Genomic DNA, 20646 nt, shown 5'->3' with positions numbered 1-20646 from the left:
AAACACCCTCCATCTGCAACTGCCCAGTATCCAACAGAAAGCATAGCAACTACAAATTGAAGAGTCCTTCCTTGCTGAGCATGTTTTCAGACAGAGAAAGCCATTAGCACTGTACACAGTCCCACTTCCAAGAGTAACTCATTTGAAAACGCTGCAGGTGGCAGAGCAGAAAGAGGAACCATCAAGCTGGGCAAGAAGAGATGGAAGGCTGAGAGATAAGAGACAAGGAGGTAAGACTAGCAACTTAAGGGAAGGGAGATAGGAACTTGATGGACAAGAAATGGGAAACAGAGTCCAAAGCCAGGGCTGGAGGAATGTGTGCCCACCTTTCCCATAAGGCTGTTGTTATTTCAAGACATGCCCAGGACATGATCTAGGGGTACAAGAGGCTTATGTCACAACACTTAACACTAGGATCTCGTTCTCACTTCCTGGGACTCACGCCTTGTTTCTTACAGCAGAAAGAAGATGACTTGGGGGGTGGGAGGGGAGAGTAAGCAAAATTAATTTGACTGAGGCTGCATATTTGGCAGCAGTGCTTCTTCAATTGTTTCTGGATTTGCTTCGGGCAGTTCCCACCCTCCCAGAGGCAAAACCTGCAGCTTCCATTTATGCCAATGCAACTGTTCGTGCAGCCAGATAACAAGCCATATCAAAGAACTGATATGGCTGATGCAGCTTTTGCCCCACCGCAGCAGCATCATTAAACAGCAATAACTGACACTTAGATTGGTTTCCCTGTGCAATCACACGCTTCACTCAAGTAGCAGGACTGTCTGATGACGGAAGCAAGACAGTGATGGTAAGAGAGGGTGCAGGGACAGAATGAATGGAGCAAAATGCTGAGAAACCCAATTTGTTCCTTTGCTTAGCATGAAGCTGTGCAAAATGCTCAAGCCAGGCTCTTCACTGAGTAACTGCACATTTGGATTGTAGTCCAAACTCTGTGTCTTCCCTGCTGAAGAAATACCACCTCTGCAATCAAAGCCAGTAAGAGCTCTGTACTAAGCCTAACATGAGCCATGTATAAAGCTTTGGACACTGGGCACTCAAAAGGAGCAGACTGTTTTGCACCTCTTTGATATCTGTACAGTTTGCCCACCCACTGATAAAGTAATGGCAACACTCCCTTTCACCAAATTGACTAGGTTTGCTGTGAAATTGAATTAACGAATTTCTTTATGAAGCATTCCAGTAAGAGAGAGCAACATGTACCAAAAACATAAGATCCTTTTTCCTTCAGAAAAAGGGTTCATCTATTATGCAGCACTTACGTCAGCTGCCTGACAATACTGAAGATCTGCAGATGTAAAGTGAGCCCCTTTCTTCCTGAGCTACTAAGTAAGCTCTGGCTTAGTGAGGAACACAGGCAGATGAGATAATGCAATTAAAGATTTGAAAAATTAATGCCCAGGAACGAATTAGAACTGTAAAGTCACCTTAGCTCTTACATTCCCTAACTTTTAAGTACACGGCTCTGCGATCTGTGCAAGGTCAATTCAAACCAACAAACAAGTGAGCACTGTGCACATAACTGGCTGTGTAACACAACACCATAATTCGCTATCAAAAGGGGTTTGTGCTGCTCTGGGGAATTACTGCTGCTATGCAAGAACCTGAACCATAAGCCTACCAATTTAGATAAGAGCTCAATTCTTCCAAAGGCTGAAGTATATGTTCCACTGTGTACTGAATAGAGCCTAATCTTGCAGTCTGATGCTGTTACAGTAAAGTGGTTTTTTTTGCATTATGTTTCCTCAAGACCCAAGCAACAACGCCAAAAAAATACACTGGAGAGCTTTCTCATTCCCTTCATCTATTCCTCAGCTTTGTCTTTAGCTTCAACATGTGGCAGCTCCAAGCACAGATTCCAGCAGACTTCAACACATGACAGTGTCTACCACTTCAGTTTAAACTTCTCTGTTGTTTATAATCAAATTTACGGTTTGGTCATTGTGCTGGTTTTGGCTGGGACAGTGTTAATTTTATTCATAGTAGCTGGTACAGGGCCATGTTTTTGATTTTTGCTGGAAACCGTGTTGATAACTCAGAGATGTTCTAGTTACTGCTGAGCAGTGCTTACACAGAGCCAGGGCCTCTTCTGCCTCTCACATCATCCCACCAGCAAGCAGGCTGGAGATGCCTGAGGAGCTGGGAGGGGACACAGCCAAGACAGTCAATCCCAAGGGACGAAAGGGACATCCCATACCATATGGTGTCATGTTCTGCATATAGACCTGGGGGAAGAAGGAGGAAGGGGGGGAACCTTCGGAGTGGTGGTGTTCATCTTCCCAAGTCACTGTTAGGCACGATGGAGCCCTGTTCTCCTGGGGATGGCTGAACACCTGCCTGCCCACGGGAAGCAGTGAATGCATTCCTCTCACATTCACAGTGAGAACACGGCCATCATCCCGAGTTGTTACTTTCCTTACTCCTAAATTTAAGGCACCTTAAGCACTGCTTCCAGCACAAATCCAAAACAGGGGCCCATATTAGCTACTGTGAAGAAAATTAACTCTACCTCAGCCAAAACCAGCACAGTTATCAACATAGGGAATGGAGCATGGCAGTATGAGTTAAAATTATTACATGCAGCTTCTTAAAGCATAAGAGCATCCAGCTGGGGAAAATACTGCGTTACAAATTTTTTTGCACTGTACAATACAGTCAGGACCAGGCTTCCACACAGTATAAACAAAATCTGGGTGGAGCATTTTGCTTCATGTCAAGTTTCTATTTTAGGCACTCTGGAAAAATCACTGTGTACAGTTTTGTTCTCCATAACACTTGCCTGGAACAGTATTTTTTCTGTTTGGCAGAGGAAGTATTTTTAAATGCTGCTCTTTTCAAACTATCTCCTGAAAGTATAAGTCTGTGCCTTAAAGTAGCAATGTACTAGAAAAAAAACCCCTGCAATTTGTCCAAACAAAAACTTAGAAAATAAGTACTAATATAAAAAAATTAGATCTCAAGAAGCAAATTCATGCTTGCTTTTCTTACTCATTAGTGTTTTATTTCATTCTATCAGATCTTGCGTATTCTCTACAGAATTATACTGAATTGAGTTTTAGAAATCAAGCAAAATCAAGAGAATGACAAAGGACAGGGAAAATAGACTTCCATTTCTTCTGTTTGTGAAATAGTTTTGAAAAGAAGTTGCCCGAATAAAATGATGCAGTTCTACCTCTCTTGATTTCCAGCATGAAACCACATGAAATCAGCAGTATATTCCAACCAACATCTCCAGAACCTGGGCAGACTTTGATCTGCACACATAAACCTTCAATTTTAGCTATTTCAGAAATCACCACTTAAATCAACATCCTAAACTGAGTCCAAAATCATAGAAGCAATTAACTGTTTCTTCATCCATGAAAAAAACATTTCCCTAGAATTTGACACCATCTCTCATGAAAGTAATGTGCCAACATGTTCACCTAGCTGCTACTAGCACATACACTCAGCTTTCATATATAAATGTCTTTCATCCCTGCTGAGGCTTCTGTATTCCACTTCAGCTATAAGGAAGCAAAGCACCACAGTTAGCTGTATGCTGGAAGTCATAAGGGGATTATTGCATGGTATAATACCAACTAATTGCTCCAGAACAGTTACTTGTAAATGAAGTAATTATTCCAGAGCCACCTCATAACTAGATTTATTTCACAGTGCTTTATTCTGCAACAATGTCCAGTATTTAGAATAAAGTCTGCAAAGCTTTCATTATCCCAATATGACCATGCTGGAATACAAGCAGCAGTGAATTTCCACTACATTTGCGAGGGGCTATAAGGTTTTTGTGTTGAAAACTGTATACAAAGAATAACTACTGATGATATTAGTGCCACTTTAAATGACAACTGCGATGATGTTTTAAGTATATATGAATATTAATAATATTGCTTTTTGTTCTTATTAAGGGTTGTGAGCAAGAAGGAAAGGTGCAAGTGCACAGCTCTGCATTAATGCTTTCACTCTTTAAAAAACAACTCACAGAGTCATCCCGAGTTGGAATGGACCCACTCAAGGATCATCAAAGTCCAACTCCTGGCCCTGCACAGAAGTGCACCCCAAGAATCACATCAAGTGCCTGAGAGTGTCATCCAAATGCTTTGTGAACTTTGTCAGGCTTGGTGTTGTGACCACTTCCCTGGGGAGTCTGTTCCAGTGCCCAACCATCTTGCGGATGAAAAACCTTTTCCTAAGAGCCAACCTAACACCTCATACACACACACAGCTTCATGCCATTGAATTTGGCAACAGGCAAGCAAAAGTATTGATTTATATGTTCTAGAGAAAAATCAGCAGAGCAGAAAACACCTTCACACCCTTCCCTGTATAGATCTCCGTTTCTGTATTCATCCTGAACGTAAGATCCACAGCATACAAAGGTGCTGATCTGTCAACAGCATGGCCAATAGTACTGGGATTGTATCCATGACTGTTCTCAAAGTGAATATCACTTGCACGATCAACGACAAATTTAAATAAATTCTACAGTCTGTCATTCAAGCTTTATCTATCCTCTTCTTTCCCAAAGATAGCTTTCCCTTTCCTTCTTTTTTGCCTTCTACTGACACCCATATTTTTCTTTTCGATTTCTCTCATTTCCTGTTTTGTCTTTCCCTCCAACTTTCCTACCTTTTTTTAAGACGAAAGAAAATCTAGACAAGTAGAAATACACTGTAACCAGGGCCCATCCCTTCTATCTTAGGAGGCCAGCAGAAAGGCTGACGTGTCTGACGTGTGCTGTTTCAGCAGTCATGTTCTTTTCTCTCAGTAACCAGAAATGGATTTCTTACTGGCTTGTTACAGCAAGGAGTGAAATACAGACTAATGAGAGAGGGTACAGTCATCGTTAGTCACCCATCAGATGCATGGAGAGACAAAAGAAGTTTATATCAACCACAGGAAAAAATTCTTAGCGTAGCAGGAGGTGGGAGATGAGGTATGGAAAATCCTGAAACATGAAGATGTGGAAGGGAAGAAAACACAGCTGGAGATAGTGACAGCTGGGAAAGACAAATATTAGCACTGCCATTAATACTGCTTATATATGAAGACTTTTTTAAATTAAATGTGCTATGTATGTGCTATTCAACAGGTATTGTTGGCATCCCTCACTATACCAACAGCAGTAATTGAACCTTAGTAAAACCATTAAGCACACTATTAAGTAATTAAGGTTGTGAGGCCATCCACATTAAGCCTGATTATAGAGCTTCAAAACTTAACAACCAATTAGTCTAATAATTGTTTTTAAAATCAGTTTGTTTTGCAAACTGCATTCACAACTGATTTTTGCAGTAAAGGGACTACTTTTCATTCAGAAGAAAAAAAATTCTAGTTGTCTATATGCAAGTGAAAAAGCACTAGTTCTTCAGGACATCACTTTGTTTTTCTGCCATCATTTCTTTAGAAAGATACCTATATGTATGTATTTCATACTACACTAAATTACCACACGTATTTTAGAAATGAAGATAATAGGCTTTTTAAGAACCCTCAGAAAATAAGATGTAAAGCTTCTGGTGCCTATTACAAGCACACTAAGCAAAATGCCGATAATGCCATAATTCTGGCTAAGGCTAACTTTCAAAGCCAGTTAATCACACTTCAGCACACAATGATGAAACCTTGTAGCATCTAGGCCATTCACAAGCTGGTACCAAAACAAAAAGTTTGAATTATACTAATTTACTCGAGTGAAAAAATCAGACATAAGGCCCTTGTTCAAGCTCACACAAGTCTGGCTAGTCTACATTTGAGAATGAGAAGACCCAGCTGCTTTAACACAAAGATAAGCATTTTATCTTTAACAAGGGTTTATGGGGGATAACTCCACTTTTGCCAAGCACTGAGCTTCTATGCCAAGCTGCTTCTCAGCCTGCATAGATTCAAAGATACCATAAAAACATTTAAGTAGAAAGTCATAACTAATATCCTTAAAGAAACAGAGAAATTACAGAAGTGATTAAAAAGCAAATTCAGAAGCAATACAAGGTATCTCAGCTGTAACTACTCTAAGGAACTCAGTACCAAAGACAGCAGGAAGTCCTGAGTTCAGGACTGAAAAATACCAGTGTTTGTTTTCATTGCTATAGTTGGGTGTTGTGTATGCTGGGTACACTCTTCAATTCCAACCTCATTATACCAACTACCGCCAAAAAAAGGAAAGTACCTCACTTTCTGTGACTTGATTTGGCAAGAGAAGACAAATACCTCAAAACGTTAAAAGAATAGGCATAAGACTAATGAGTATCAGCCATTAGAAATGAGAAGACCTGTACTTACTCACAGTTGAGTTTGACTTCCCAAGTTTGTTTTTGTTTTTCTTTATTTATGCATTTAAACATGAGGGACTGCAGGATGGCTCTATCCATACAAATATCTGGCTCTAACTAAGCAAGTTAAAACACACAGATACTTTTACAATATTTTCTGATTCCAAATTCAGGGGGTTTTATGTTTTACAGATAAATTGGAAAAAATATTGTAAATGGAAAGCAGTATAAGGTAAGACAAAAATTAACAAGTCTAGTAATAGCAACTTTAAACACACACACAAAAGCAAGCTCCAAACCACGCAACAAAACCAGAACCCCCAAACGAAAAATGAACAGAGCCCATTGTGCTGCAGTATGAATAACAGTCAAACACATAAATTAAGAAGATACAAAGGAGATCTAGTTCCCTAATGAATTTTCACATGGCTTAAGACACAAGGATATTCTAATAACCTGTCTTACCGAAACCAGCTAAGTCCAATACTGCAACTGCTCGAGGCACAAGACTCACAGTTAAGTTTGCAGAAATTTAATTTGCGGGGCAGATGCAGAATCCAGTGCTACTAGTTTGGCAGATCTGAGACAACTTCTACAATGCAGGAAAAGCCTGAACTGCTGCTTTTACTGACGCTGAGAAAATATCAACCCTGACTAAAAATGTACTCCACCCTTGTTAAAGGCAACAATTTGATTTTAGCTCAACTCTTGGCTTCCACTACATTTCTGCCTAAACAAACTTCAATTTGACACACTTAGTTGGTCACCAATGAAAAGCCTAAGGCTACAAAGTTGCTGCAAGAGACAATTCTCCCTGGACACACTTGTCCCATATTACAAATTGAAGTGAAGTTTCATAAAGTTTCTGATGCTCCAAACTGTTCACAGGATCACACAAACAGGCATTGTATATTCAGATTTCAGAAGCAGAGCTTTGCTAGGAAAGCACTCTAGAAACAGTAGCATGTCAGTGTTCTCAATTAAAGACATATTTTATCGCAAGTGAATAGTGACTTCCCGCTTAAAGAATCCTTGGAGAGATACTCAATACAATTATGTAATGCTTACAACAGGCTATTTTTCCTGGCTAAACAAGGATATTCCCTCAGAAAAATACAAGCATGCATTTTAAATTAAGACAGTAATGACAGAATAACAGAAATCAGCAGAATATCTTTTTACCCTTAGAAAGCATTATGCTCTGCAGTTCCAGAAGAAGGGAGAAAAACTAACAGATATTAAACAGAAGTAACATTTTCTTCCAATTCGAGACTTAACACAAGTTTCTCTCCATAGTACTCATACAATAACAAAAGAACGACCTTCATACTCTTTCTGATGTTTCACTGCTAAAGCCTTTATTCTTTCTGGTGTTTCAATTTATCAGCTATGTTGAAATCAAGCCCTTAATTCTATCTAAAGCATCTTTAAGCTGGAATTTTGTTGCAGCTCTGTCCACACCATTTTCCCCTTCATCCAATCACTCATCACTTTTCAAGCACTTCTTTTCTCTCACATTTGTTCTTCCTTATTCTCCTGCTTTTGCTCTTTATTCCAAACACCCAGCAGTCAGACTGTATCGATTAGCAACAGCCATGCTGTAATCTACAGAGATGTCCTACTCATAGCAAGGAGGGTGCACAGCAAGCTCACTACCCTGGACTTCAGGAGAGAAGGCTTTTGGCCTCTTCAGGAATCTGCTTGACAGAGTACCACGGGATAAAGTCCTGGAGGAAGGAGGGGCCCAAGAAAGTTGTTTAGTATTAAAGAATCACCTCCTAAAAGTGCAGGAACAATGCATCCCAGCAAAGGAGTCAGGTAAAAACACCAGGAGGCCTGCATGGATGAACAAGGAGCTCCTGAACAAACTCAAAAAAAAAACAAAACGGAAGCTTACAGAGGGTAGAAGCAGGGACAGAAAGCCTAGGAGGAATACAGAAAAATTGTCTGAGCAGACAGGGATCAGGTTAGGAAAGCTAAAGCCCTGAGAGAATTAAATCTGGTCGGAGAGTCAAGGGCAGCAAGAACAGCAGTGATAAAAGGAAGACTAGGGAAAATGTGGGCCCTCTCCAGAAGGAAGTGGGAGACCTGGTTACCCATAACGTGGAGAAGGCTGAGGTACTCAACAACTTTTTTGCCTCAGACTTCACTGGCAAGTGCTCCAGCCACACCAGTCAAGTCACAGAAGGGAAGATGGGGACTGGGAGGATGAATAACTGCTCACTGAAGAAGATTAGAGTCGAGGTCATCTAAGGAACCTGAAAGAGCACAAGTCCAGAGGACCTGATGCAATGCATTCACAGGTCTTGAAGGAACTGGTGGAAGAAGCAGCTAAGCCATTACCCATCATACTCAAGAACTGTGGCAGTCCAGTGAAGTTCCCATTGACTGGAAAAGGGAAAACAAAACTCATTTTTAAAAAGAGAAAAAAGGAAGACACAGGGAACTGCAGGCCAGTCTCATCTTGGTGCTTAGCACGATCACAGCAAAAATCCTCCTGGAAACTGTGCTGAGGCACATGGAAGATACGGAGGTGACTTGTAAAAGCCAACATATCTTCACAAAGTCAAATCATGCCTGACAAATTTTGTGGCCTTCTACAATGGGGTTATAGCAGTGGTAGATAAGGAAAGAACAACTGGCATCATCAACCTGGACTTGTGCAAAGCATTTGATGCTGTATCTTGTTATGTCCTTGTCTCTGAACTGGACAGATGGGCCACTCCATGGATAAGCAATTGGCTGGATGGTCATACTCAAAGAATTGTGGTCAATGGCTCAATATCCAAAGGGAGACCATGACGACTGGAGCTTCTCAGGTGTCAATGCTGGGATCAGCTCTGTGTAACATCTTTGTCAGTGACATGGACAGGGGGATTGAGTGCACCCTCAGCAAGTTTGCTGACAACACCGAGCTGTGTGGTGCGGTTGACATGCTGGAGGGAAGGGATCACATCCACAGGGAGCTTCACATGCCTGAGAAGTGGGCCCATGTGAACCTCATGAAGTTCAACAAGGCCAAGTACAAGGTTCTGCACCTGGGTCAGGACAACCCCTGGTATCAATACAGGGAGGGTGGAGAACAGATTGAGAGCAGCCCTGAGGAGAAAGACTTGGAGGTGTTGATTGATGAGAAGCTCAACACAAGCCAGCAACATGCGCTCACAGCCAAGAAAGCCAACTGTAATCTGGGCTGCACCCAAAGCAGCATGACCAACAGGTCAAGGGAGGGGATTCTGCCCCTCTGGAGGGGCACCACCTGGAGTGCTGTGTCCAGCTCTGGGGCCCCCAACATAAGGAGGACGTGGACCTGTAGCAGCGAGTCCAGAGGAGGCCACAAAGATGATCAGAGGAGCACCTCTCCTACGAGTAAAGGCTGATAGAGTTGGGGTTATTCAGCCTGAAAAGAGAAGGCTCTGGGGGGACCATATTGCAGTGTTCCTGTACTTGAAGGAGGCCTACAAGAGAGCTGGAGAGGGATGTTTTATAAGGTCATGAGTGACAGGATAAGGGGTAATGGCTTCAAACTAAAAGAAGTAGGTTTAGAATAGATTCAAAGCAGAAATTCTTCACTATGAGAACGGTAAGGCACTGGAACAGGTTTCCCAGAAGTTGTGGATGCCTCATCTTTGGGAGTGTTCAAGATCAGGTTGGATGGGGCTTTGAACAATCTGGTCTCGTGGAAGATATCCCTGTCCATGGTAGGTCCCTTCCAAGCTAAACCATTCTGTGATTATATGGTATTTTCATCTTGCTTACCAATTCCTGCTGTCTCTCTTACCTTCATAACTGGTTCCCCAAAAGGGTCTAAAAGAAAAACTTCAGCATTTAAATTTTATCAAAACTTATGGAAGTTTTGCACAGACGTTTTTCAAGTTTATTTTCAAGGCAAGAAATTAATCTTTATCTACAGAGCTAAAATAATCACATAGATCTGCTGAGGAGAAAAAGTACATCATAAAAATTATTGAAAATGTACTGCTGGAAAGTGTCCTACATTTTGAAGGGGTTTTATTCTGTTAACAAGAATACTAAGGAAAAAAGTCACCTTTGGGGGATGATTTAGAGAAATTTAATTTTACAGTATTTTATTGCATTTGCAGAAGTCTAGTTTGAATACTGAAGATGAGAAAGAACTTATTGGTCCTGTGCTGAACATAGGTTCAACGTTTCTGACTTTCCCACTTTAACCCAGTAAAATGTTTAATGCTACCTACCTGAATCATCAGCTAATCTGCTGATTCTCTCCAACACAGCAATACAATCTCTCTCATCATCACTGACTTCTTTCAAAGTGTCCAGCAAACTTCGAGCCACCATTTGCCTAGTTTACAGGAAAGATTAAAAAAAAAATAAATCAGCATTATTTGTGTCCAGAAATACAGCTAAATGAAAAAATCGTGCAATCATACAGGTTTTTTACACCAAAGAGTAAAATGTTACATATATTCACTTTTAACTCAGTAAATTTAGTTAGCCCTGCTTTGGAAATTCTTTATTCTGATACCTGGCATAATCTTAAGAACTATTAACTTTAAATGTAACATTAAAAGTATCCTTTTGGTTTACAAGGATAAGAGAAACCAGCTACCAAGACCAAAAACAGTAATCATCTGCTAGGTGGGCAAACAGAAGCTGAATATTAGAGAGTAAGTGTCAGCCTTCCATCCTCATCTCTGAATTCCCTAGCTTGTTCCATACAAAGCAAGACAACACAACATTGTTAAAATGTTTTTAAGTAGAATTCTGAACTTATTTCACAAAAGCATGAACACTCAAGTTGAAGATTTCTATATCAAGGGTGACATTTAGAAGTTAAACTACATTAAAATGCTATAGGTAAATACTGTGAACAGCGTGTATATACCGTGAAAATAAAACATGCTACCCAACCCATGTGTACCTGGGACATACATTAAGCAAAGCAGAAAATGAAACATTAAGAAAATCTAAAACAAGTCATAGTCAACTCAGTTACTACCTCTAATGTACAAGAAATTTTTCTATGGATTAACTTGTGAGTGACAAGATATAGTCAAATTTGTGGTTTTGTCCTCCAAGGTTCTGTTGCAGCCTATGCTACAAAGTCATACTCATCAGTTACCTAGACAGCCTTACACATTAATTTTTTAAACAATGCAGTGGGGAATGTGTGGCAATCAACCTTTCTCCTCAACAAGAGCCTGCAATGGTGTAACTCTCTTTTTTCACCCTTTCTGACAACATGGGTTGAACTTCAGACAGCTAGCATGATTAACCCAAGAGTGGAATGGGCCAAGGAACAGTGTCCAAGATGTTGGTAACTCCTGTACTACCCTGGAGCAACTTATCAAAATGCTGAAGCAGCAAGCATCAAGTGCCAGGTATTTCCAGAACTGACAGAAACACTCCTGGGATGCAGCCTAGATATAAGCACTGTTGACAAACAGCAGTGCTGTAGACAAGAGCAGAAGCTTACCTAAACTTTACCATGTTCACTACAAACAGTGAACATGAGCGATGGTCAAAAACTGGTAAGAAACAGATGGTTACATTCCTAGCGCACGAGGAATGTAATTCCACACAGAGAAATGCAGTAGGTTTTCATGAATTCCAAAAGCTAAGCAGACATTTCCATTTTCTTGAACTGAAAAATCAATATTTTAAATATATCACATTGGCTACTTGCAAAACAAACTAAACTGTTTTGACATACAGATGAACAAAATCTTCTAAAAAACAAACTGAAAAAAACTGTCTTTAACAAATTTTCTCTCCCTCACACTTTTCAACTCTTAGCAAGTGCAACATCTCTCAGCAAAGACGTTGATATGCAGTTAAAAGTTCAGCTTTCAAAATCCTAGCAGAGGGAAACAGACTACGTGACACACTAACCTAGAAGCAGAGTTGACTTGGTCTTTTAAAGGGCTGGACACCCCTGAAAAGAGAAGAGGAACAGATGAAGCATATTTCATAAACCAGCCTGTGTGGACACATTTGTCTCCTATATATTAAATGTAATCTTGGAAAGTGAGAGACAAATCAACTGACCCACTGATTAAAGTCTCAGCAAGTACGGAACCACAATAAACAGAACTACATCTCATCTAATAAAAAGCACTACATCCCATGTGACTCCTGGGGACTACGGAATGGTTCCCTATTATGTTCAGAGTTTTGAGAAGACTCATCTCCTCACAGAGCTTTGTTAGCACTATCCTGGACTGTAGTGGCTGGATCCCAGAGTAAGTCTTTGCTAATTCCTGCAACTTGGACAGATGGCCATTCAGAGGCCATAAACCTTCTGCTCAAGAGGAGGAGATGAAAACAAATCCTAACCTGAAGTAGAAGAGACTTATATTAAATCCACTCAAAGCTAAGGGACATTCAACTTATTCCCTGGACTAAATGTAGAAGATGACCCCCACCTGCATTAAGATGGTATTTCCTTTTTTTGGCTTGAAAAGGAATCAATGGATCTCCTTTTATGTTTAGCAGATTCTGGTTAAAAGCATTACAGCAAAGGGCACCAGGGTAAGCTACGCTCACTCTAGCAAACCTAACTGGGTAGGCAGCCAGTAATTACAGAGGAATCTCTTAATTCCATCCATCCATCAATGAGGGAGATGATGGCCACTCACGTTCTCCAAACATTACAAGCTCTAATCTAATTCTGCCACTATCCCAACAATCTCCCCAAATTCTTCTTGTCTCCAAAACACAAACATAGGTCACAGCTAAACCAACTTTGTATTTTCCACAGGCTGACAGCTGGCACTTAGGCCCCACGAGCTCACACTTAAACATGCTCTGCTTACTGGAGAGTAGAGAGTAAGCAACAGTCCCTGGTGCCCTGACCAGCAGCCTGGTCTTCCTTCTTACACGAGCACTGAGAGTCAACCTACAAAAAGCCTACAATAGAGGATGTACTGAACTATCTGTGCACAGGAGCACAACATAAGGCAAGCAGTAGCTTGCCCTGCAACTTGCCAGGTGAGTGCCAAGTGAGCACTTCGGAATTTTTAACAGAGCTCTGAAGGATGACCTGTTTGGTCTAGACATAGACAAAACAACAAAAATAAGTGGACATGCTTCATGCTGCAGAGGCAAGAAAGTATCTCCTGTGACAGGGTAAAAGAGGTCAAGCAGGCTTTCTCTAGGGATAATGACAACGTGTTCTCATAAACTGCATTCTAACAGGGAATCAAACTCCTTTGTGTACTCAGCACCTATGTGACAGAAATGATTCCACCAACATTAATGATGACAATATAACTGATGTGAATGGCATATATTCTGTTACTATACATTACTCCCAGTTATCAGGGTACAACTTGTAAACTAGGATTAATGGTTTCTTGCCATTTCCCTCCTGCCACTGGCTTGGGTTTGTGCAGTACTTGCCTCTAATGAGACACTAAGCTCCACCATGAATTTCTACCTTTACACATTCCCAGTGCCAGAAGAGCTGTCTTCATCACAACAACTCATAGAATTGCATCTTCTTGCCCATTCAGTCAGATCTTGTACCCAGTTCCTCCAGGTCCAGAGAGACTTTTGCTAGCTGCTTTGGCAAGTGACGCTTCAAATCAGTAACCCTACAGCTGTGAATTCCCAAAGAAAATTATTTATTCACCATATGTGTCTGGTATACGACTGCCACTAAGCAGCAATGCATCTATTTATCCATTAAATAGTTTACACACCAAAGAAAGGCAGAGGTCAAAGGCAGAGGTCAAAGGCTGCAATGTGGCATGCAGTACAAGCACTTCCACTACCACGTGCAAAAGTAGAGGATATTTAGGAAAATTCAAGTTTTCATGAGCCTGTCCAACATTAGGATACCTTGTAGGCACGCTTCACTGGGATCAGCAATGGAATAAAATAGGGATAGATTACAAACACACTGCCTTTATGCCCACACACATGTGACATGTATTTTGAAGACTCTATATATGGACATAATTAGGATTTGTGATGACATATTTAAAGAGAAACTATAAACACCTTTGCTTTGCTCACTCAAACTCCTTTGACCACCATTAGCCCTTACATAAATTTCCACTATAACACTTAAATGACTTCATCTGCACAAGGCATGCATTTAGCTAGTAACGATATTAAAAAAAAAGAGAGAGAAAATTAAATAAGGTGATTTTTGTTCTTCACCCATTTTTGCAGAACTAAAACAAGATTAGATTACATTTTGTGTTCAAATTAATATTGGTAGTAATAACTGAGCTTGGCACCATTTTCCTCAAACAATCTCAAAATATATCCAGAATAAACTCCCAATCTCAAAATCAACATATTTGTACCCTTCTTAAGAAAGACAACTAAATATGCAGAGGTACATTTAGTATTAAGCAATTAAGACTTCTCTTAGTGCTCTGGGAAAATTCTGTCCTTTCTAGTTCAGCTTGTATCATTTTAATGTGTGTAATACAATTTCTCAAGCTATACTGTTACACTTCAATAATTTATTTGGTATACACATATATGCAAATTTGTGTGCAAAAAATCCATGTTTTGAGGTTTGTTTCACTTTTACTAAATTTTATTCTTTGATATACAGTAGGCTCAGAAAGACTGAAACACAAAAATGGAGTAGAGATTAGGAGAAATAACGACATTTATGCTAAAATGACGAGAAGTGTTCCAGTCAGAACAAAGCCACTAGTTTCACCTGCATGGCTTTGGTATGAGTTCAGCATTTCCTTACTGTCAGTACTCAAATACCCAGAAAAGAAACTTTACACTGGGTTAGGCTGCACAGAGAGAAGAAAAGTGATTGGGGAGAGTAGTAACTGCAGCTGTGGATAACCAAATTCTCAATTACCTTCTTGGTTATATTCTGACCATATCTAAATGAAAAAAAGGCAAGATAGTCTTGACATCCCACCAAACATGCTGTCTTGAGAGGTTTTTCATATTTACAGTAGAGGGATGAAAATATTTTTCTGTTTTAGTGGGGGTACTTTATGCATGCAAGTCCTGGTTTTTAAATACACAGCTAAATGATGTTCCTGACTCCACAGCGGTGACACATCTGAAAATTTATCATTATGCTTTCAGGTTACCCCTAGCCAATTCCTTGGAAAGAAACTGACCTCTCGGTTCCTGACACAAGGCATATATTCTAAAAATTTCTATTTTGCAGAACTAGGGACATGTAAAACCAAGGTTTATATTGGGACCGTTGGAGTGAGGAATCAAGACAAACACATTAAAATAATTCATTGGTACAGCCTCCCTGCTGATGCCAACCTCTGTTCCCCCTGTAGTCCAGAAAGCACAAAGGGTAGCTTCTTTCTACCAACCATATGAAGAACGACATCTGTGCCATGAAGTCAGAGGAGTGTATCTTTCAGCCAAAAAAAACAAGTTACCCAGAAAGCCCTAGGCCAAATCTTCACCTACACTGCAGGCACTGAAACTGTTACTTATAAGCTATATGTGAGTACACACATGTATGCTTAATCCCTCCCTGAGATCCAGTATATATATCCTCAGTTACTGCTGACTGCTGTTCTACAAGTATTTTTAAGTTAAACTGTTTCCAAAAAACTTTTTCAAAAGACATCAGGTATTCTCTCAAGGGAAAAGCTAAGAAATATTTCAGAACACAAAGAATCTGGCAAGAGGACAGCTTAAAGTCATCTACATAGATATGCAGATACAGTCTTTATAGACAAGACTGATCATACTGATGAATGTGAGTATGCCAAGATCTGCTTTGGTTTGAAGAGAAAAAGCAATAACAATTCCTCATAACAATTCCCTCCTGGACTTGTATTTGGAGGGGAGAAGAGATCTGATCCATTGTAAATACTATATGTCATGGTAGAGATAGTTGTGATCGTGTGTATAATGTATTATAGTATTTATTTGTACAGTCATTGTAATATATTCCCTTTCCCCCATTTTGAGTCTGGCATGTTTTGTCTGGAAAAAACCCATCTTGGATTGAGATGTGACAGGGGGTTTAGACTAGGGAATTAAGATTTTGGAGATCTCAAACCATGACACCTTATGAAAAGGAAGGGTCTGTTGTTCAGGAACTGTCTCACTGTTCAAGCAGATCTATTGGTGAGTGTTCTATACTTCTGAGCCTTCTTAATGAAGAATGGAAGCAAGTTAACAGCAATAAAGATTAGGAAAACCCGCAAGGGTTTTTAACATGAAAAAATAGAAAAGCTCTGTTTTACAGTGGTGGTTTTAGCTTTCTGCTTGGCATCAAGTCTTTCTGCAACATGATATTGGATTATTAAGGCATATGCTAGAGATGCTTCTCAAATCTGGAAGCTGGAGGCTGGCTCTTCATTAATCAAACCATAACCCGACTCTCACTTGCCTTGTTTTTCAGATACGAGAGAAGTAATTTAGTGTAACATTTGTCAGGTTCCCCTCCATTCTCACAGACTAAGACAAACCTGGGGTGCTGATGAGCAATAGCTGAAACAGTGAGAATGTAAACTGTAACATAACAAAAACTGTCACAAAGCAACTCCTTCCACCACTTGGGAAGTTGATAAGGGATTCCCTACCTCTGATTTTTTTTCAGTTTATTCAGTCAAAAATCTTATATATTTAAACAAAGAAGACATTCCTAGTTCCAAGTTCCAAGTCCAATCTACTGACATTTCTTAGAATGCAGCCAGATCCATTTCCATCTCAAAACAACTGGCTGAGAAACCATGAGTGCTTGAGAAATCAACTTTAAGGAGACTAGACTTTCGCAGGAGTTGTTAAAAATTCCTTCACTTTAATCATTCAGTATAACCACAGACTGCAAATATGATGCATAAATAGGTGACTAACCAGATAGAAAAATATAACAAAACCAAATTCAAAGAGAAATAATACTTAAAATTAAATTGAAAGATTAAAAAAAATCCCACAGTAAAAGTATTTAAAGGGAAGAAAAAAAACATCTTACCCTAATTTACCCAAGCTCAGTGACTATACTTCAAGGGTTTGGGCATCTATAATGCCCAAATTTCAAGCTTCCACACAAATGCAGGTTCCAGGTCACAGAAACAACCAAAACATTATTAATGCAGTCATAATATTAAAAAAATGTTAAACTACACATAAGTAATTGAATGTGTTTATACCACACTAAGAGACATAAGAATAAACAAATGTAATTTATCTTTTTCCTATTAAATGCTCCAGTTCCTCTGTCTAACAAAAATCCCTCCTATTATTCCTGCGACTGACTAATGCTGAATCATCATAAACTGCCTGCAGTAGTCACTAACACTTAGTGTGATACAAGTGCTACTCACAGTTATATCACGAAGAGTTATCATATGCTATTTTCTACATTTTCTTATGCTACATAACACAACAGGCCTACAAAGAGAGCTAGGATTAAAAAACACGTTTGTATCAGCAAAAATAATCCAAACGAGCAAACACATAAAAAAAAAAATCTGGGAAAACTATAGTTTTCCAACCACCTGCAGGAAAGGACAGGATGCATAAAGCTGGACAGAGTAATTAAAAAGATTTCAAGCTTATGCATGCCCCACATACCACGGTATCCATACTGAGAAAACCAGATAGAGTTTTTTCTTAAGCAGGCAAGCAAAATATTAGAACCACTATACCTGCTTAAAATTCAAGTCACACAACTTGAGGTTTTGATTTTGTTCTTCTCCCTACTGGCTTTTATTACATAATTGTCACCGATAGCCCTAAAGGATCCTCTTCTCTCCCTCCCCATGTAAAGACAAACACACAAAAAAACCTCTCTGCTGGTTGTCAAATTGCTGATTTCATCTCAAATTGTTTAATACAACAAACTTCAGATTTCAGGAGAACGGGAAACTTTAAAATTAGGCATTTCAGAACTAATTTCTGCATACAGATTTATGCAGGTTGTAACAAGAGAAATTATTCTATAATTGTCAGCTTCAATTTAATTGGGATGAAAACCTTTCAAATAGGGGTATGTTCATACATGTAGTATGGAATTTTAAGTACAGTTCACATGACTGAAGTTAAGCACAGAGCTAAATTCTTTCCAAACTCAGGCCATGAACAACAAAATAGAGGCTAACCTATAGAGTGGTTAATCACAGACTAAGCTTCTGCATACTACTGAATTAAGAATTCAACATAAAAGCTAACACCCTTTACTAAAAATTTACTTGAAGCCCAAACTAAACTCTGTTAAAATGAAATACCAGAAAATTTTGACCTTAACATACTTTATACATTTCTGTGATACTGCAACGGTTTATAGCTACAATTAAAATAAATGCTGGGTTTGAACTTCTCCATTCGATTGCAGAATGTCTGTGTGCAAGGGGTGGGGTGGGGTGTGTGTCTAAATGAACTATGCTACAATACCTGTGCATTACAGAAATAAAAAGGGAAAAATGCAGAACACAGTATTAACCGGGCAAGTCCGTTTTCAGTAACCAGAGGCAGCAATACTCACACTGTAAATTACAAAGGAGACTGATCCTCAAGAACACTCCTTGGGTTTCTCTAGGAATCTACAGTGCTGTTCACTATGCTCTCCTGATGTATTTTCTTAAACTCAGGGTCCACACAGAATTATGGATTGAGCTTACTATCATCTTATAGTTCTGTGCCAACAGGAATGTTAGCATCCACAGAAAAACCTAAAAGTATGTTTTGTAATTATTTCTGTAAGTAGGAGGAACATTAGCAAACAGGAGAAGGAGTGAAAACTGAAGCATCTTGTAAAGGTGTTGGTTTTGGGGATTTTTTCAAATTATTTTTATTCCATACAAATTAACTTCAGTCAGATTTGAATAGGATGACAGGACATTTAAAAAGCATACCTGTTAAATATGTTCTCACTTGCAGCGTACTTGTCCAATCTTCCCAACGGCGTCAACATTTCATCTTGTGAGACAAAGTCCAGGGCTGAAGGTATAATAATCACATCAGACTCTGAGCTGTAGTCATCCACACCAACTATCAGAGACATCAGAAATATTCCTTATAATCACAGTAGTTTAACACTAAAATGATGTCTGTTGTTGGTCTGAAATACAGAAGTCTAGGGAAGGTTCCCTTGACAATATATTTAGTAACTGTACTGCATCATTCCCCCATCTTTCCCCATTCCCATAAAGCCTTTTCCATACAAGTGTGACTGATGATGTATAAATGGATTTTGAGTAATTTTCTCCAAATTCCCGAGTAAGATGCATCACCAAATTTCCAAAGTTCCCGTTATTTTTCTCTGAAAAAGAGCATTTTTATACCTTATACTTTTATCAAGCAAATTACTTTTAGCTAATTGTAAAGTCAGCTTTTTGAAGACACATACTAAAATCATTGCTGCAATTTGCCCAGAGATAGAGTTAACACAACATGATCTAACGGAACAAAAAGACTTCGTCTGAAAAAAGAAAAATCTAAATTAAGCCTGTTAAAAGAGTGTGTTGCTAGATACGACTACCAAATAAAAGATGCACAGTTCACCTACTGCATAATTATTAACCAGCACATCAACAGGGAACTTCGCGTACACAGACACCTTTATCAACACAGAACCACAAAGAAGTGGAAAAGGGGTCCAACCCCGCTCTGCAGAGCTGCTTGAAGACTAAGGATTAGAACTACCACCTTTTTTAGTTTCCATATGCCTTCTAAACTGCTCTAAAACTCAGTCCCATAACAAACGTAGACTTCAGTCTGAAAATGAAATCACTTATTAGCAAGAACTATGCCAGGTCATCTCTGTTACCCCTGAAAATACAACACAGTACAGTACACTACCTCTATTCTTCAGTCCAGTCAAATTTCTCTGAAAAGCCTTTTCAAAACTTGCAAACAGAGAAGGTCAGAAGATGGACAGATCTACAGGTGCAATAACAATTTTTTTTTTAATGAACTCTAAGAAGGAAGAAAAAAGATTTTTGTCCTCTTACCTTCCATACAATTATCGTATGCTATATAAATTGGTTATCAGACATGGTATCATTATCTTCAACATTCAGAATACACAAGCAGCTACCATCTTCCTTACAATATTTCAAATGTCAAAAGACAAACACTAAACTTCTCTGGAAGAGTAATATTTTTAGACCTAAACTGAGTTAACAGCACTCTTTTACCAACAAAGTATTTCTCCATTTTCTATGTAGAGAATCCATGGATATCAACTGGTTACAAATGGATGCCATCCTTGCATAAGAGTCCAGATTTTGCAGTTGCCGATATGCAGTTGCATGGCATTCTTGCCAGAAATCAAATGAAGAACTGATGGGGAAAGAGCAAGTGTGTAAGAAGAATCTGGCAGATGAGGACAAGGATGAAAGTGTACTAAGAGCCACAATATATGGAAGAGCAATCTGAGGAGAGGAATCAGTGATCTTGGATATGCATAAGGTAG

At 39.3% G+C, this 20646-nt stretch overlaps 1 protein-coding gene across 11 annotated transcripts in view; it reads right to left on the bottom strand.

The window, feature by feature from the left end:
* PPP4R1 (protein phosphatase 4 regulatory subunit 1) overlaps positions 1 to 20646 on the bottom strand; it is a 65801-nt gene that overhangs the window by 30450 nt on the left and 14705 nt on the right. For 4 of the 11 annotated variants that reach the window (XM_017819547.1, XM_017819548.1, XM_017819545.1 and 1 more), the window contains 2 exons: positions 19085 to 19220; positions 10502 to 10608 (listed from right to left, as the gene is read on the bottom strand). In XM_017819547.1, the coding sequence (XP_017675036.1) occupies positions 10502 to 10608; positions 19085 to 19220 (243 nt within the window). Of the gene's footprint in view, positions 1 to 10501; positions 10609 to 12158; positions 12202 to 13704; positions 13868 to 19084; positions 19221 to 20646 lie in introns of those variants that run through there. The other 7 variants (XM_017819550.1, XM_017819551.1, XM_017819549.1 and 4 more) reach the window with 4 other exon arrangements.

Source organism: Lepidothrix coronata, unplaced genomic scaffold (genome assembly GCF_001604755.1).
Source record: "Lepidothrix coronata isolate B3197 unplaced genomic scaffold, Lepidothrix_coronata-1.0 Scaffold75, whole genome shotgun sequence".
In the NCBI taxonomy this organism is placed as follows: domain Eukaryota; kingdom Metazoa; phylum Chordata; class Aves; order Passeriformes; family Pipridae; genus Lepidothrix; species Lepidothrix coronata.
This window is presented reverse-complemented; position numbering and strand designations above follow the sequence as displayed.